We start from the raw sequence: 17,444 nt of genomic DNA, 5'->3' as shown, positions 1-17,444 counted from the left end.
CACATATTATGCTCAAATTAGAGTAATTTACCTAATGGCATATTTTTGGACTACAGGAAGAAACCCAGTATCCAGAGCAAAGTCACGTAAACACAGGGAGACTCCACACAGAGATCAGAGGGCAGCCATCAAGCGCAAAAATTTACACCGAGCCCTGAGCCACCATGGCAGCTACCAGAAATCATAATGTTCCATTTGCACGCTGTGGTGGCAGCTGATGCTGCTGCTACTGCTCTGCTAACTGCTTATCATCCCTCCTCCAGTGCCTTGTACTCCAGAGATCACCTCCATGTACCTGGATTGCGTCACCAACTCACTGGTGATGTGGTGGGATCCCGCGGAAGGAGCCTCGTCGTACGTGGCCCTGGCAGACTCCCGCGGCGCTGACAGTGTCGTCTGCAGAACCAATGTGACGGGCTGTCATTTCCTGGACCTGGACTGTGGCCGTGTGTACACCGTCAGGCTACTGGCCTCCGACGGCCAGTGTAACAGCTCACTGAGCACCAGCGAGGACGTTGAGTCAGGTGAGCGAGGCCCCACATTCCTGCCCCCAGCCCATTGGATAAGGCCTTTGACATGTCAGTTCCCTTGATAATAGGCTTTGCTACTCTTTTTCCCATGGCTAGTTTAACAAATTTTAGTTTATCCAGTATTCCTTCCCATATGGTGTAGTGCCGGGAATGTGGTATAATTTTAAACCTGAAACTAACATGTGCCGCCATCTCTCTCCACCTCTGCGTTCCGCAGTGCCCTGCACGCCCGAAAACGTGGAGGCGGAGCTGATCTGTTATTCCGACGCTGCCTACGTGGAGTGGGAGGCCAGCAGGGGGGCAGAGTCCTACGTGGTGCAAGCCGTGGGTGCTGAGGGCCACATCAGCTTCTGCAACACCACCGAGGTGGCCTGTGAGGTGCCTGACCTGGTCTGCGGAGATATCTACAACATCAGCGTGGTGGCTGTCCTGCAGGACTGCAACGTGTCAGAGAGCAGTGTGGTGGAGCTGAATAGCAGTAAGCACGTCGCACATGCCGACTTTCTCCAGGTCGATGTTGAACACATAGGTTACGTGTGTAGACCACGCTTTCTGCAGTGAATGAGTACGTGCTGCTTTGCCCTCCTCAGTGCCCTGCGCCCCGCAGCTGGTCGATGCTGCTGTAGACTGTGAAACAGGGGCCGTGATGGTGACCTGGGAGCACAGTCCGGGAGCCACATCCTACACTGCCTTTGCCCAAGCGCTCACGGGCTATAACTCCTCCTGCAACGTCACAGAGACTGTATGCGAGTTCGACGACCTCCTGTGTGGCCTGCCCTACGCCTTTCACGTTGTTGCCCTTGATGATGACGCCTGCACCAGCCTGGAGAGTATGGTGGCGTACGTGGACACAGGTAAGGATGCCCCAAGGCTTGGTTGATGGGTTGGATCCTTGGTACCACATGACCTCAGCCCTAAGAACAATGTCCCATCCCACAGTTCCATGTGAGCCCCATAATGTCACGGTGATGTCCGACTGCTCCTCCGATGGGGGGCTTATTAGGTGGGAGGAGGCAGAGCACGGGGATTTCTTCCATGTGCTGGCAACAGGCCTAGACGGCCACCAAACCACATGCGGCAGCGACCCATTTGCCGAGTGCTGGCTCACCGGGCTGCACTGTGGTCAAAGGTACAACCTAACAATCACCGTCCTGGACCATGTGTGCAACAGCAGCCACACCTATCGGACCCTGCAGTCAGGTGGGTGAGCTTCTCATGGACCAAAGGCTATGGTACTTCTGACTGGCAACTACAAATACATATTTTGAATTTAAATAAAAATTCTTAGCAAGACACTAACCTCGACACGGGCCACACGCAGTTTTCATTTCAGGAGATGTTATCCTAGATAGTAGCTGGTATCTAATATGACTCTTGCAGGAATTCCTGGTCTAGGGGTACAAACCTGAACGTGAAGAAGATTCCCATACAGTCACACTGGTCTATTAGCTGGTACTGAGCCACTTCCTGGGCTTTTCCCCCTTGTTCCCTCTCAGCTCCCTGCGAGCCTCAGGATGTGCAGGGAGTCGCACGCTGTGGCTCTGGTTCGGCCTGGGTGTCGTGGAGAGATAGTGGTGAGGTCGAGTCATACCAGGCCACAGCCACGGCCCCCGGGAGCCAGGCAGTCAACTGCAACACCAGTGACAACCACTGTGAGCTGGACGGGCTACAGTGCGGACGCACTTACCACATTTCCGTCCTCTCTACATATGACACTTGCCGCAGTGCCGAGGTCAGAGGCCAGCCGTTCCAAACAGGTGAGCATGGACCTATCTGAAGTGGGCTATATGCCACTCTTCTGGCTGCTGCTGACCTCCTGCGCCCCCTCGCAGCCCCCTGTCCACCGCAGCATGTAGAGGTTCTAGGGTCCTGCAGCCCAGACAGGGAGCTGAGGTGGGACTCCGACTCTGATGCAGACTACTTTGTTGTGAGTGTGAAACCTGAAAACGGCACGCAGCACTCCTATAAAACGGGTGAGGCAAGTTGGCGAATCAGTCACCTGACATGCGGCCAGAATTACTACGTCTATGTCACGGCCTTCCACGGTAGCTGCAGGAGTATGCCCAGCCTGACCGTCCAAGTACCATCAGGTATCCACGGCCCTTCCTAACCTCGCTTTCAGGGTCTGAAATTTCAGCAGGCCGCATTTAAATGTCCACTCTTGACAGTCCTGCTCTGAAGCGCCCCTTGCTGGGTTTTTTCTGCAGTGCCATGTACGCCCCAGCAGGTTTCCGGTAACCTGGAGTGTGGGACTAACTCAGCCTGGGTCATGTGGGAGCCTTCCCCAGGAGCTCTGAGCTACAGGGTGACTGCAGAAAGCGTGGATGGCCACAGCTCGTCGTGCTCTGGCTCCCCCTCCAGCTCCCCCTGCAACGTACCATCCCTGCAATGCGGGATGACCTATACGTTCAGGGTCACTGCCATTGGCCACAGCTGTGAGAGCCAACTCAGCTCCACCTACAAGCTCATGACAGGTACCGGTGACAGCGCCTGCATCTCCTCAAGATGTAACTAACAGTGGTTGAATGCTTGACCCCTAAGGGCAAATATTAGCGCCCAAACAGCATAGCGAACTGCTAAAATTGCATTACGCGCCAACATGACAGTTAGGTAATATGTATTACGTGACACTCAACAGCCCCCTGCCTCCCCAAATCCATCACGGCCGTCACGGAGTGCCACAGCGACACCATCGCGGTGAACTGGGAAAGGACGCAGGCCTCCCCACTCTACATCGCTATAGCGGATGGGAATGACGGAAGTACGCTGTCCTGCAACAGCACCGTGGGAACGTGCCAGCTGGCCGGTGCTCATTGCGGAACGGAGTACAATGTCATCGTGGCCTCCTACTCGGACAAATGCAGCAGCTTGAGGAGCTCCCCATACACCATTACAACAGGTACACTGCTATATAAATCCTGTTCCTTCAGGTTGATCCTTAGGGGTTAGAGTTATATATATATATATATATATATATATATATATATATATATTGATGGTCATTCCAATAGACCACAGGCAAATGGTTCGACACACCAAAATAATGTAAGAAGATCCTAGCTTAGCCTAAGCTAGTCTATCCTTAGAACCCCTTAAGCGGATTTAGCTAACCTCTATACAGTCCTACCGGTTACTATAAGCTCCTACCAATTGCCACTTACATGAAAATCTTGACTCAACAATTCTAAAGTGAAGCAGTTCTGGTTAAACGGAGCAGCTAAGAACCAGGTATCTTCTGGTAATAAAAATAATAGTAATATTATTTAATGAACAATAACAATTTCCCAATCACATAAGTCTATCTTCTCCGTTGAAGCACCATGCACCCCTCAGGACATTGTAGTGGATGCCTGCAGCGGTGAAGGCATCAAGGCTTCCTGGCCACACTCATTCGTGGCAGAGTTCTACCTCATGACGGCCACAGGGGAAGACGGCAACACACTGACCTGGAACATGTCTGAAAGCCACCTGACGCTCACGGGGCTGCGGTGTGGCCATGCCTATTCCCTCTCCATCATTGCCATGGCGATGGGCTGCACCAGCCTGGCCAGCTCACCGATCACCCTAAGCACCGGTAAGATCCCCGTCCTCTCAGTGGTTAGCCTGGATGTGTTATGCATCCATTGCATCCATGTTGGCTACATTGATGCTTATACTCCTATGCTTTCAAATATTCCTACCTCTTACTTGATCTGTACGACAGCCTTCTTGCAGCTGCTTATGATTGTTATTCAGTCCTCGATGTTCCAGGTAAATCAGGCTGTGAGACCCAGGATGGCAGCATTGAAAAAATAAATCAGATCCACTAATTGCCAATTAGGTGATGAGTACAAACACTAATATTCCATCTCACCACACTGGATGGTGAATAATGGCTATGATTGTTGTTTTAATGGTGAGGATCTTCATCCATTTTCACGCAACCAGTAGAGGGTCATAAGGGGGCAAAGGTCTTGTGAACCTTATACTGTAGCGGACATTAGGGATGTTATTTTGGGAATATTACAATAAAATGCGCCCACCCCTACAGCACCCTGCATCCCGGACAATTTGACGGTACAGATGGAGTGTGCCAGCAAGTCGGCAATGCTCTCCTGGGACGCGAGCGAGGGCTCCCTGGAGTACTTCGCTCGTGTGCAGCCTGAGCACGGCGACACACTGTTCTGCGGCGGGACAAACACATCCTGCAATGTCTCCGGACTAGAATGCGGTGTCCTGTATGACTTCTCAGTGCTGGCCTCGGACAGCACCTGCAATAGCTCCTTTGGCAAGCCGATAAGCCGGGCAGCAGGTACTCCCACCTTCTAATCGCTGGCACGATGCCTCCAGTCATCACGAGGAGAGCTTAGCTGAGCTCAGTCTGTTCAGCCGCGCACAAAGGACACTAAGGGGGGACGTGATCCAGATATATAAGATTCTAACAGGTCTGGATGCTGTTCGGCCAAATGTCTACTTCAATATTAGTTTAAATACTAGAACTCGTGGGCATAAGTGGACATTAGCGGGAGAACATTTTAAACTGAATTTGAGAGCATGGAATACTCTTCCTGTTCAAGTAGTGCAGGCTAAAACCCTGGGTTCCTTTAAATCAGAGCTAGATAAGATTTTAACAACTCTGAGCTATTAGTTAAGTTCTCCCCAAACGAGCTTGATGGGCTGCATGGCCTCCTCTCGTTTGTAAACTTCTTATGTTCTTATGACCTGGAGGGTCACATCCCCCGTTTTCCTTTTCCCAGCTCCTTGTCCCCCCAACATGGTTCAGAAGCGGCTGCTGCCAATGAAAGACGGAGTTCAGATTGTGCGAGTATACTGGGATCCTGTGGACTGTCCTGGTGTCACGTACCTGGTCGACCTGATGGGGATGATCCAAGGCAGTGAGCAGGCGCTCATCAACATCTTTTCCTATTGGACCGACTACACCTTCTTCGAGATCCCTGTTCCTTGCAGCTCCACGTACTCTGTTACCGTCACAAGCAAGAACTTGGCAAGCACTGGAGATCCCTCGACGGCCATTACCGGAAGCACGGGTACTGGGGCAGGAAGACACCATGCCTTCCCCCACTCGTCACAGCATAAAACAGAGTGTTTAGCCCATGTGGTTTCATTGACGGCTGCTGTCGTTTCAGCTCCCTGCCCGCCGTCGGCTATCACTTTCGTCGGGGGTGACGACTCTGCTGTCCTGTCCTGGAACCCTTCAGTCTTCGCCACCAGCTACACAGTCTATAGGCTCTCCAACAGCACCAGATCTCAGGTCTGCAGCACTGCACAGCTCTCCTGCAGGCTGCACAGCGTCAGCCATGACACTGTCGAGGTGACGGCCAGCAACTCGGCGGGACAGAGCAATCCGAGCCGTGACATTCAAGGTAAGGGGCTGTTTCTGGGGTCTTTCTGTCCCAAAGTAACGAAACGGCACAGCACGCCAAATTAAGAGCATGACTTAACCTGAAGTTACCTAACATCCTCAATTCATTTAACAGATATATCACCCCTTCGCTCCAAAAGAACTCTGCATGAAGCCATGGTCGATGAGAGGGGTATGCATGCTTTCCAGGGTTTTTCTTTTGTAACATACTTAAATAATCTAGTAAATTAAACGCTTGAATTTTAAGAACACTTCTGAAATGACCACTGTCTAATCACAGGTTTACGAGCAGCTTTATTCCTCTTTTAGACGAAATGCCCATTCCGATCGTGCAAGTGGCAGTAGCAGGAACCTCTCTGCACATCCGATGGAGCACAGTAGGCGGTGCCACAATCTACACACTGACGGTCAGGCCGGACTCCAGCAGGCAACCCGTCAGACCCATGCTGATCCCTGTGTATGGGGGGTCCCACACAGTGACTGACCTGGAACCCAACACCAGATACTGCGTCTCGCTGTCTGCCACCGTGGCTTCTGCTAGCGGCCCATTCTCTGAGCCAAGCTGCGTGCGCACGGGGACAACCATCTAGGGCTCATAAGCAAAAGACACTTTTACACTTTTACACGTTCCGTTGAAAGGACAGGTACAGGATATGTATGTGTGTGTGTGTGTGTGTGTGTGTGTGTGTGTGCATGTCGGAGGGAGGGAGCTCCATGAGTGTGTGCCAATGAAATTCACTGTTCATTTCAAAAGTGACCTGGTAAAGCATGTTTACTGTGAACCTGTTAGGCAGAACATAGACTTTTTATATATATATATATATATATATATATATATATATATATATATATATATATATATATATACATACCAAGATAGACGGCAGTGTAATATGATTTTAAACACTTTTAAATTATCGTGATATTCGGTTTGGCGAGCCAAACTCTACCAGCCCAGCTGAGTGTGACAGTCAGTTCAGAAAGGATTGATGATGATACTGATGTTTTCCATTATGCTCAAGGGAAAAAATACCTTCCTGTGATAAACTTACATGTATTTTAAAATTCTGAAACTTAATGCCTTAATCACAAACACAGTCACATTAGTTGTAGTTAAAATAAAATTTATCATTATCAAGAATTTTTTAAACCCATACAGTATATTTACTAACGTACTATATCTTTTCATTAAGTGAACATTCTTGGTAGACTTTTTAAGCCCATAAATTAAATAATAAAAGCTTTTGAAACCTTTTCTTTTGACAAATTTAAATTTAGGCTAGAAATCCATCACTACGATGGCTGAACAACGTTCATTTTTAAATCACGATCTTTGCTTATTACCTGGGTAGTAAATACTTTTGTAACTGAACATATTCAAGCAGTTTGCTAAATCAACAAAAATGTTTTATGGTAGGACATGGCACAGAACTCAGAGAGCATTCAGAGAAGTTCCAAAGTAACGTTCTTTTTTCCCCCTATGGCATTAAAGTTTACATTTTGAACAGCTGATGATCTATGCCTTCATGCCTGCCAGAAAGTGGCCAGTAATTTGTACAGGCTGAACCAAAGGAGTGAAACTAAACTAATGAAAAGGCAAAGTGAAATCATGCATCTGAGTGTTTTATCAACTGTTCGAGGAGTGCCTGTGTGTGTGTTTTGTGTGCAACCATGGAGTAGTTTTATTAGCACTGAGAACACATCGATGGAATGGCAAAACCCATTCGCCAGGGACTTTAGTAAGCAACAGGAAAAACTTACCTTTCATAGGGCTCAGTTTGGTAATCTTATGGTCAACTCACTGAACTGCAAATTGTCCTACACCACTTCCTTCCTCTTACTTGGTGTTCACACATCCTTGCCTACCCTATACTGACAGATGAAAAATAATTGAATCGATGTTAATGTGAACAGTTGCAATCAAGTCGAGTTAAACACACAGCTAGGAAGCTTACATAAAGTGGACTGTTCATCATTTCTTTCCAAACAGGCCACTCATCCTGACACTAGAATACTGTAACTCACTCCTAGCTGGTCTGCCTCTGAGCGCCATTTGTCCTTCACAACCGATCCAGAAGGCAGCTGTCCAGCTCGTTTTCAACCTTCCCATGGTCTCCTTCAGCACACTATTGTTTCACTCCTTCCACTGGCTTCCTGTAGCTGCCCGAATCAGATTCAAATCACTGATGTTCACCTACAAAGCTAAAAATGGACCAGTACCCTCCTACCTAAAAGAACTTCTCACCCTGCACTGCACCACGCTCTCTGATCCTCCAGCACCACGCGACTGGTCCCACCATTGCTCAAGGTGCAAGGAAGGCTCTTCTCTGTTTTGGCATCTATGTCGTGGAATGAACTTTCCCTAGATGAGTCACTGGGAGCCTTCAAATGATGACTAAAAACCTGCCTCTTTCCGAAGTACTGGGATTAACACTTCCAGGATTAAATTCATCCTGTAAATTGTACCATATTTATAATATCACATTGCAAAAAAAAAAAAAAAAAGTACATGAAAGTGTTTTATTAGGAAATAATTTTAAATGAGGCGACCAAACAGCACAAAACTGAGCAACTTAGTGATTTGAACAAATTTACAGCCATGGCTGCTTCATGGGGTTTAAAACATAACAATGCCTGTATTTACAGTATAATTTCCAGAAGATGATAAAAGCTGAAACAGTACGGCATTGACAGAGGGCACACAGAGCCACTGCCCTTGGGAAGGAGGGCTTCACTGCAGACCTGGGAGCAGTTTGAGCAGAGCAGGTACAGCATTAGATTAGGAAGATTCCGCCCTGGAGCGCAGTGCCCCGTTTCCCAGATCCACGCCGTGGCTCCTTCTGTCTTCTCCTTTGCTGGGCTGCTCCTTCCCGTTGCTGTGTTCGCGCTGGTACATGCGCTCCTTGCTTCGGCTTTGCTCCCTCTTCCTGGCCCTGTCCTCCCCGTCGACCCTGCCTCTGCTCCTGCTCCTCTTGCTCCCGGGCCACTCCGACCTCTGCCTGGTGGTCCCGTCCTTGCTCCTGCTGTGGCTGCGCTTAGTACCTCGGTTCCGGCTGCGGTGCCTCCCCTCCCGGATCCCGCTAAGCTTCTTGGCCCTGCGCTTGTCCTTGTGCCGCTTGTCATCGTGCTCCTCCCTGTGCTTCCTGTCCTCTGCCTCGCCCTTGGCCCTCCTGTCTCGCGATCTCTCTCGGTCCCGCTCGGTGGCCCTGCCTTTCTCCTGGTCTCGGCCCTTCCTCTGGCTCCTGTTCCCGTCGCCCTCCCTTTCCAAGCGTTCATTCTTTTTGTCTCGGCTGGCACTACGACTGCGCCGGTGGTCCCTCCCTCTGCCCCCATGTAGCCCTGAGACTCGTTCCGGGCTGTGGGAGCGCCAACGGTCCTTGGCTGCCCTGTCCCGTTCAGCCCTGTCCTTGTCCATCCCCTCCCTCTCTTTCCTCTGTCGCTCCCTCTCTCTCTCCAGCTGCCAGTCGAAACTGCTGGATCCGTGCCCATCTCGGTGGTGGCTCTTGCTCCTTGACCTTTTGGGAGATCTCCGAGGGGTGGGTGTTCTCCTGGGAGACCTGTGGGACAACAGGAGGGTCAACCTTTATTCAGAATAGTCCAGTCTGTGTGCTACATGGCCCAGATCTATCATCGCTCACCTAGAACATCTGTGATCCACGTACCTTTCAGTCTCCATCTCCTCTTTACCATCCTTCTTGAGGACCTTCCTTGGCCTGCTCTTTATCTGCTGGTCTATCATCTTCTGAACGGGCACTGGGATGCGTGGGAAAAGGGTGGAGAACCACTCCAGCTTGGTGAGGAAAGATCGCAGCATCTCCCCTATGGTCATGACACAGCCACCTCCTGCTTTCACATCCAGCTCCTACCAGAATGGGAACAGGGGGGTCGCCCAGGCCTTTACCAAAATGTTCAATGCCAAACCAACTCAACATCATATGCACAATTACCCTCAAAGGAATACTACCTCCCATAGCTATGACTATATGGTCAAAATTGAATTGTGATGACCAAGTACCCAATGTTCACCTCTGTGTTCATCAAGCTTAACACTGAACAAAGCATTAGATCAAAGAAACAGACACTGTGAGTAAGAAACATCTGTGGCAAACAAATACAGTTCAATTGGACAGCTTAATGTTCTCCCCTTCGGGACAATGTTTACACCATAGGTTCCTGCGTAATTAAAAAACGCAACAGTAAACCAAGTGCCTTTAGTGCAGTGAGGTGTTTATTGGTTGCAAATGTGCAGTGAGCTTGCAAATAAAAACACTACCTCAGTGACTTAAAACTCATCACTACAGCATCTCCTTCCCTAACCGTGCCATCTCACTGCACAGGACACCTTAGATACTGTCAGGTTTGAACCTATAGCAAAAACACATAGGAAGAGGAAGCTTTAAAATCCAGCTACAGAAAAAACAGCAGAAGGGTAGGGGGGGGAAAACGGCCGTTTCCACTCACACACGCAAACCAACAGTGCTGAGATACAATCCCCAATTCACCTGCAGGACAAAGGAGATCTAAAGAAGAAAACATTGAAATTAGCCAATTGGAAGGAGGTAAAATGGCACATCAGAACATTCTTTTATTTGCCAAACACAGCACAAACAAGCAATCCATAAATAAATTCACTTACTTGCTACTGAATACATTTTTAATAACAACCCATTACCTTCTCTTTAGCTGGCACTCAATGAACACAAGAAATAGAAGCGACGGGGCTGGGGTAAATCATGAAGGAAACCTTGGTTTACATAGGGAACTTGTATTCCAAGTTATTCATTTAATCAGATGAGATCAGTTGCACAAATATTAATTACACACTAATAATGTGAGTCATCCAAACTGCAGGCAAACACTTGGATTTTTCTTTTATTTAAAAACCATTTCCTCTTAGAACAAACAGCAAACGTAGTTGACTATTGAATACCTGCCGATTTATAATAAAGGGTAATTCAGTGATAGTTATGCATACCGCAGTAGTCTGGGTCTAGAACAATATTATGCTGCTGCAGATTCAATTACGCCTGTCTCGTTGTGGGGCGACGTGCTCATTCACATCCGCCGACCGAGAACCGAGATCTCCAAGGAAACCTAGATTTGTGCTCCTGTTCTCTTTTCCCATCACCCCTCTGTACAGACGTGCAGCTACAAGTTCACAGGCGGCTGAGAAAATGAGAAACTACACCAAGGACCGTTATTAGCAAATGCTTAATTAGAGAGAACGCGTCTCCCCACTTTTTATATCAGAGCTTTAAATCTCAATTTTTTGATACCAGAGCTTTAAAAAGCACTTAGTTAGGTTGGACCTATTTGTGGCCGTTTATTTAATTTTCACTTTGACCATTCTCATACTTGGGTTTATCTATATACAGAGGTGGACAGTTCAGGTGCAGAAACTAAAAATCCAGACCAAGATTATATTTCAACCTGCTGGTTTAGTATAAAGAGTCACAGTCACCAAGTACTCAACTTGTTGGTTGAAATAAAATCTTTGCCTGGATTTTTATTTTCTAGACCTGAACTATCTATAATTGTATTACCTTCTAATCGGTCATCAGGGATCTGAGTGTTTCTAAAATCCCTGAAGTGCTCACATTTCAAATTCAAATGAACGTGTGAAGACAGAACAAACATGGAATTGATACTGATGGAAGGTGGAAGAGGGTGAACTGAGTTATGAGTTTGATTTGTGGAAGTGACCCCAAAGCTGCTGAGTGCTATGCGAGTTATTGCATAGTATTTCAAAGCGGCTACTTAATTTTATGAAACCTGGCTACACAAACACAAAAGATAAAATAATGTGCGTCATGTTAAAATGAACAAAACATAACACTTATACATACCTTAACAAACCAGCTAGAGCAGTGATCTATCTTTCATTGGACCGTCAGGACATTTTAAAAGGACAATTAAGCCAAATGAAGGCAAAGGTGAAAATTAGTTGTTTGCATCACAATGTGACGTAGTACAAACAGCATTTTATTTTACAGGGATAATTAAACCATGCATTAAGCTGCAAATTTATATTTGAAATTGGTGAATAACAAAAAAATATATATATTACCCTTGCCGACATACCTCTTCATCATCAAGAAACCCATCAAACCAGTCCAGAAGGTCCGAAGGAGGCTGGGTGTATCTGTTTCAAAATCACATTTTATTTTATTTTTTTAAATAGTGAGCAATAATAATCTCTAGCTGCAGCATTGAATCAGGTCATCAGCAAAACACAGAAGGGCTCTCCAACAGCTTTAACATCTACAGGGGACAGACGACACCAAACCGTACCTTATGTACATGAAGCCGAGGGCTCGGATGTAGGGGGAGTCCGTGTGCGTGATCAGCCCCATCACCTGTTTGCGTGTGAGTTTCAGCGTGAACAGCTTGTACAGCAGACAGAAGGCTGTCGAGACAATGCCTCCTGTTCCAACTCCACGGACCTGCAAGAAGGGTTTTAAAGATTCTAAATTTTGGAACCGTGGGTGAGGAAGTGCAAAACGGACATCTGGGCCGTTACATCAACCAATCAAAGGGCATTACTCACTGATCCTGGGTGGCACATGAAAAAGGCCGAGACAGGCAAAGGGCACATACTTCTACTTACCCCCCCACACATGCCTGTCTGCCCTGCTGTCTTCCGACTCCCTTTCTCCCAGGGTTCAACATGAGTCACCTGACGGGAAGGGGGGAGGGACCACAGGCATTCAGGACTTAAAAAAAAACGAGGGCCAGAAGACTCATTACAGCACAACTGTTGAAATTTCTTTTACGTCAACATGTACTACTGACCTGTTTAAACAGCGCGACAGGAATAAACTTGAGTGCACTGATTCTGATAACCTGACTGATGCCATCATTATATACCCACTATTCAGCAGAGTATCGCTTCAAGATGAGCTTTCAGAAAGACATCTGTGCTGCTGTTACATCAACAGGCTATATATAGATAGCTTTAAAATGCTTAGCATTTAGTATTACTCCTTATAAACTAAAAGTGTGGGCTACAATGCAACCAGTCACAAAACAAATACATCTCATCATCAAAACACCTCAACCACAATGTATCAGTTCAAAATGGCAAAGTCTACAACTCACAGCTGATGGTCAGTTTGAAAGTCACAGTCAATAGGATAGCACATCAAAGCAACAAGCAAACAGGATCACTGCCCAGAAATAAGCAGGCAGGATCACTACAAACCCCTTTCACTGTCCCACTACATTGTCAAGTTTCCATTTTGAGATAAAACTCCAATCATTAAAATACAGCAGCCCTACTGAACACCTGACAGTACTCACTTGCCAGTAAAACACGTTGCTCATATCTTGTACTTCACATTTATTTAAGCTTATTGTCTATTCACTGATTACTGTCTATTAGATGTTTCACGCTGCAGTGTTCCATCTGTACTGTTTATTATATGCTACTGCAAACACCGTGCCAGGACAATTTCCTTGTCAGTGTCAACTTACGCTGCCAAAAAACATTCATTCATTCGCTCGTTATATTGAACGCAGGAGCGTCCCGTCAGCTGTTTACTGCCTTTACAGGAGACGTGGTGGAAATGAGTGGAGACGGCTGGAAATCCTCTCCCATCGTTACACCCTATCCCTGTTTAAGATGCTGCTGATGCACCTTCATCACAGATTGGCTACAGTAGCACATTAAACCCGGGGGGGGGGGGGTTAAGTAACTAACGTTTAGATGTATATATATGACAGTCTGTCGAGTAGGTAAATTATCTGGCAGTTATTTTCAAAAAATCTCTCATCAATTTCTGTGTGCTAACTGGTTCCCATACCTAATTTGGGAGATTTTAAAAATGATTTTTAACCAGCGACTGGCTGCCCTGACTATCGAGTTCTGTGTGGACTTCAGCTTAAATCCCTATTCAGTCGGCCAGCTCACTACACTGGCTGTAGGGTATCGCCCAGCGATCATATTAGCTTTTATTTTGTTGAGATTATTATAGTGCTAAAATTTACCTTAAAGTAGATTTCGTCCACGACTTCATGGTAGGTTTTCAGCTCATACAGCTGGACCTTGAAGTAAGGAGACGACAGGACGTTGGTCAGGATCATCGGGTTTAGGTTCATTGTCTTCTCGTTGCCCCAAAGCGGTAACACGTTACCCTGCTTTCCCGCAGCGGGCTTGTTCACGGCCTGCTGCTGCTGGTTGCCCACCATCGCCAGATTGTTGGCCATGAGTCCGTGTCCCGCGTCGGAGACGCTTTTATCGTTTTAGGCTAAGCGACCCTCAGTTTAAATCCATTACAAAAACTCCACTTCCGCTTGGGTATAGGGAACAAAAATGTCGATGAAGCTGTGTGTCAAGTAACCACGAACAGAGTTTAATTCATAGTAAACGGAAAAAAATACCCCTCAGGACCACCAGAAAAACAGAAACATACACACACGGGGGAGCCAAGATGGCGACACTGCAAAGGAAGACAGAACCGCATTTACGCGTAACCCCCTTCGGCCAATGAGCGATCAGCGGCGGCGCCTCGCTCGAAGCCCGTGAAACTGCGCAGGAACAGACAGCCATTTTGGCTCTTAACTTGTCAAATTCTGTTATCTTCGGTGTATTCAGTCAGACTTGTGGGAGCCGACAAATTTATCACCTTCTTAGTTCTAATGAAATTAGTTTCTGGGACAAACATATAGCTGCATCCAACGTGCTTTAGCAATACGTACTTTGTTTTAAATACAATCTTCCAAAGCAATTAATTTTTTTACAAAAGGCACACTTGTAGCGCACAGATGATCTCAGAGAGCAAACTCTAAACATTCTTGTTATTTTCTGTGTGATCGAACAGTATATTGAGGAGCGCATTTCAGTGTACAGCTACACATTCATAAAAGCCGCTGCTTGCACCGATTGGCTTTGTTTTATAGTGCGCTCGTTTTCCCGACTTTCCTGGTACCCAGCCTTCTGAGTTGGGCGGGCTTTGGCATTTTTAGGTGTAATATGCGCAGTGCGTTAAACTTTTATGATGTAGCAGAAAAAGTTGGGCTGCCCCATATTTGGCAAACTGCATTTAAAGGTCAACTTTACTACCTAAACTGAGAATCCGTCGATCATGTTTTCCCCATCGCTGTGCACGCAGAGGCACAACTTTGTCGTGGATTTCGTGCAACAGCACAAGCCGAAGAAGGTATCGCATGATTTCCTTAACCTGCTGCTGCTGGTGGATCAACCATTTTGTGGGGTTTTGGCCTTGGTTCAGAGCATTTCTCGGTCCCATTTTACTTAACCATAAGGATGGCCTTGTCCCTCTTTTTTCCGCAGGTCATTGATCTCGGGTGTGCCGACTGCAGGCTACTCAGAAGACTCCGATTCCTGCGTGATGTTGAGTTTCTGGTCGGAGTGGATATTAAAAGTTCTTCCATTAAAAAGAAAATGTACTATTTACAATTAAACCCTTATATATTATTGCTACGAAGCATTTTACGAACATTACGCCAGAGGGCGCGATTTGCTGAAAATAATTCCTTGGACCTTTTACTAATGTCCCTGAGTAGCATGGGCTTTAACGGGCTGGTATGCAGCATGTGGATGATGGGTTAATGCTCTGGCTTTCCTGTTCACCAGGCACAGTTTAGCTCCCTTTCCAGGTGAATATTTACAGCCAGGAAATAAGCCATTAACTATTGAGCTGTATGAAGGGTCTGTTATAGAGGAGGAACCTCGCACCAAAGGCTTTGATCTGGCAACGTGCATTGAGCTGTAAGTAATATGCCATTTTGATTTGGAAAAGTCAGTATTCGGTCTGTTGTATACGATGGCATATATTCTCATCTTGGACTCTCTCTTCTCACTACCATCATCACTGGCATCTTCAACACAGCATTGAGCACCTTCAGCTTGCTGAAGTGGGCAGGTTCTCTGAGGTTCTTTTTGGCTACATGCAGCCCACAGCTGTGATTGTCAGCACCCCAAATGCAGACTTTAACTGCCTGTTACCGGGGAGGCCCAAGTTAAGGAACCCTGACCACAAGTTCGAGTGGACACAGGTGGAATTTCACAGCTGGTGAGTACTGACTTATTCAATAGCTGTGGTGTATCCAATATTAACCTTGTATAACAGTTTGCAACAAACGTTATTGCTGATCTCTGGACGTTTGGTCCAGGAACTACGACGATTCGCTCTTGATCTAGGTCTTCCTGTCCCTCTGCAGGGCCTCTGGCATATGTGGAGCCTACGGCTATGCAGTTGAGTTCACTGGAGTAGGGAAAGTCACCAATGGTCCAGAAAGCTCTGGATTTTGTTCCCAGATTGGTGTATTTAAGAGGGAATCATCTCGCAGTAACGTTCCCCCTGGGGATGAGGTCACTGAGGATGTGCCAGTATACAGTGTGGTAAGGAGATCTACTTAGAGATGGTGACCAGGTTAGCAGTCCTGTGAGGTCGTGTGGTTGACTTCCAAAACTGAGGCTGTTGAATTGAATTGTATTGCTGTAGTTTTACTTCAAGTTAATTGATTTGAATTGTGATTTTTAAAAGGATATACGGGACTGTAAGTAATTGCATGTCTATCTCTTCTATTCCAGCTCTATAGAATGGAGTATCCGAGTCTGCAGAATAATAATATCTTTCAGAGGACCTTAGTGAATGAGGTCCTTTATTGGGCAGAGCATCTCAGGACTCAGTGGGCAGCCTCTCAGAGGGGCATCGGCCCAGAACAGACCCAGGACAGCCAAGGCCTGGGTGCCGCAGCTGAGGGGGAGCAGCCCTTCCTGCATGAGGGCTTCCTCTGCATTCCTCTCTCCAGTTTTATGTCTTGCCCCCGGGTGCGAGAACTCAGTGGCAGCATGGTGCACCTGAGGGATCTCCTACTGGGCGACCCACGGGTGAGGCTGATCGCCAACTCTGTGGCGTTGGATATGGGCGAGGAAGATCCGGGGGTCCAGAGCGAGGAGCAGGCTGACGCTTGGGGCAGCGGGCGCCATGGAAACGTGGCAGTCGAGGAAGGAATCAAGGAGGATTGGGGCGCGCAGGTCTGCAAGCCCTGAATGGCATGAGCTGTGGTCAGTTAGAAAAATTCCAGTGGGAGTGAGGCTGTTTCAGAGTTATTGTTCAGACTTCTGCCAGATTACCGATACAAGTGAGACGTTCTCTCCATGGATACGACCAGATTTATATGGCAAAGCAGCTTTGCATGTTTAAAATAATTCATTTAGAACCTATGTTTACATTTTGGAATGATATAGTTTTATAAGACACTGCATTGATTTGTTTAAAATATGCTTTTGTTAGAGCAATATTTTTTCTGTAGTTAACTGGTTGTCTTTCTGAAATATCAATGTTCCACTGTTAATGCAGATTTGAATGTCTAATAAACAGCGCAATGCTGTTCAGTCGGCTTTTTTATTTCATAATGATTCAGAATAATCCAGTATCTAATCCATGCAGTAGAGGCTTTCAGATACGTGCTTTTAATAATAATGAGAAGATCGGATTTGATGAGATGGCTGGAACTACGCTGATGGGTGGAGTGAGCTGTGACTCATACCATCTCATAACTCTTTGCATAATTTGATCTTCACA

General features: G+C 46.9%; 3 protein-coding genes across 10 annotated transcripts in view; 2 read left to right on the top strand and 1 right to left on the bottom strand.

Annotated features, from left to right (window-relative positions):
* LOC125708743 (uncharacterized) overlaps positions 1–6,720 on the top strand; it is a 33,513-nt gene extending 26,793 nt beyond the window's left edge. For 2 of the 3 annotated variants that reach the window (XM_048976504.1, XM_048976502.1), the window contains 13 exons: positions 264–524; positions 748–1,008; positions 1,121–1,384; positions 1,470–1,730; positions 2,027–2,287; positions 2,363–2,620; positions 2,738–3,004; positions 3,169–3,429; positions 3,847–4,104; positions 4,561–4,821; positions 5,267–5,893; positions 6,008–6,064; positions 6,202–6,720. In XM_048976504.1, the coding sequence (XP_048832461.1) occupies positions 264–524; positions 748–1,008; positions 1,121–1,384; positions 1,470–1,730; positions 2,027–2,287; positions 2,363–2,620; positions 2,738–3,004; positions 3,169–3,429; positions 3,847–4,104; positions 4,561–4,821; positions 5,267–5,893; positions 6,008–6,064; positions 6,202–6,482 (3,578 nt within the window). In that variant the 3' untranslated portion in view covers positions 6,483–6,720. The remainder of the gene's footprint in view (positions 1–263; positions 525–747; positions 1,009–1,120; positions 1,385–1,469; positions 1,731–2,026; positions 2,288–2,362; positions 2,621–2,737; positions 3,005–3,168; positions 3,430–3,846; positions 4,105–4,560; positions 4,822–5,266; positions 5,894–6,007; positions 6,065–6,201) is intronic. The other variant, XM_048976503.1, reaches the window with a different exon arrangement.
* A 1,678-nt stretch (positions 6,721–8,398) lies between these two features.
* Positions 8,399–14,324, bottom strand: LOC125708746 (pre-mRNA-splicing factor 38B-like). 6 transcript variants are annotated; one of them, XM_048976508.1, is made up of 7 exons: positions 14,025–14,322; positions 13,879–13,935; positions 12,500–12,568; positions 12,184–12,335; positions 11,974–12,034; positions 9,555–9,754; positions 8,399–9,449 (listed from the first exon to the last, which is right to left on the bottom strand). In XM_048976508.1, exons 3-7 carry the CDS (start codon positions 12,509–12,511, stop codon positions 8,672–8,674), a joined length of 1,203 nt encoding a protein of 400 aa, XP_048832465.1. In that variant the 5' UTR covers positions 12,512–12,568; positions 13,879–13,935; positions 14,025–14,322; the 3' UTR covers positions 8,399–8,671. The 6 variants fall into 6 exon arrangements, with proteins under 6 accessions (XP_048832465.1, XP_048832464.1, XP_048832467.1 ...); XM_048976507.1 differs by having other exon boundaries at positions 13,879–14,324; XM_048976510.1 differs by lacking the exons at positions 12,184–12,335; positions 12,500–12,568; positions 13,879–13,935; positions 14,025–14,322 and adding exons at positions 10,354–10,412; positions 11,739–11,764 and having other exon boundaries at positions 11,974–11,989.
* A 145-nt stretch (positions 14,325–14,469) lies between these two features.
* On the top strand, positions 14,470–17,254 carry henmt1 (HEN methyltransferase 1). Its single transcript, XM_048976513.1, has 6 exons — positions 14,470–15,050; positions 15,185–15,297; positions 15,488–15,622; positions 15,744–15,926; positions 16,075–16,255; positions 16,448–17,254. Exons 1-6 carry the CDS (start codon positions 14,976–14,978, stop codon positions 16,907–16,909), a joined length of 1,149 nt encoding a protein of 382 aa, XP_048832470.1. The 5' UTR covers positions 14,470–14,975; the 3' UTR covers positions 16,910–17,254.
* The last annotated feature ends 190 nt before the right edge of the window (positions 17,255–17,444 follow it).

The sequence above is a fragment of the Brienomyrus brachyistius genome, chromosome 15 (assembly GCF_023856365.1).
Source record: "Brienomyrus brachyistius isolate T26 chromosome 15, BBRACH_0.4, whole genome shotgun sequence".
NCBI lineage: Eukaryota > Metazoa > Chordata > Actinopteri > Osteoglossiformes > Mormyridae > Brienomyrus > Brienomyrus brachyistius.
This window is presented reverse-complemented; position numbering and strand designations above follow the sequence as displayed.

Coding starts and splice junctions, on each gene's coding strand:
- henmt1 (XM_048976513.1), top strand. CDS start 14,976: ATGTTTTCCCCATCGCTGTGCACGCAGAGGCACAACTTTGTCGTGGAT. Junction 15,927..16,074: donor CAGGTGGAATTTCACAGCTG/GTGAGTACTGAC, acceptor GTCCCTCTGCAG/GGCCTCTGGCATATGTGGAG. Junction 16,256..16,447: donor ATGTGCCAGTATACAGTGTG/GTAAGGAGATCT, acceptor CTTCTATTCCAG/CTCTATAGAATGGAGTATCC.
- LOC125708746 (XM_048976507.1), bottom strand. CDS start 14,097: ATGGCCAACAATCTGGCGATGGTGGGCAACCAGCAGCAGCAGGCCGTG. Junction 12,035..12,183: donor CTCGGCTTCATGTACATAAG/GTACGGTTTGGT, acceptor ATTTTGAAACAG/ATACACCCAGCCTCCTTCGG. Junction 9,450..9,554: donor GAGGAGATGGAGACTGAAAG/GTACGTGGATCA, acceptor GTTGTCCCACAG/GTCTCCCAGGAGAACACCCA.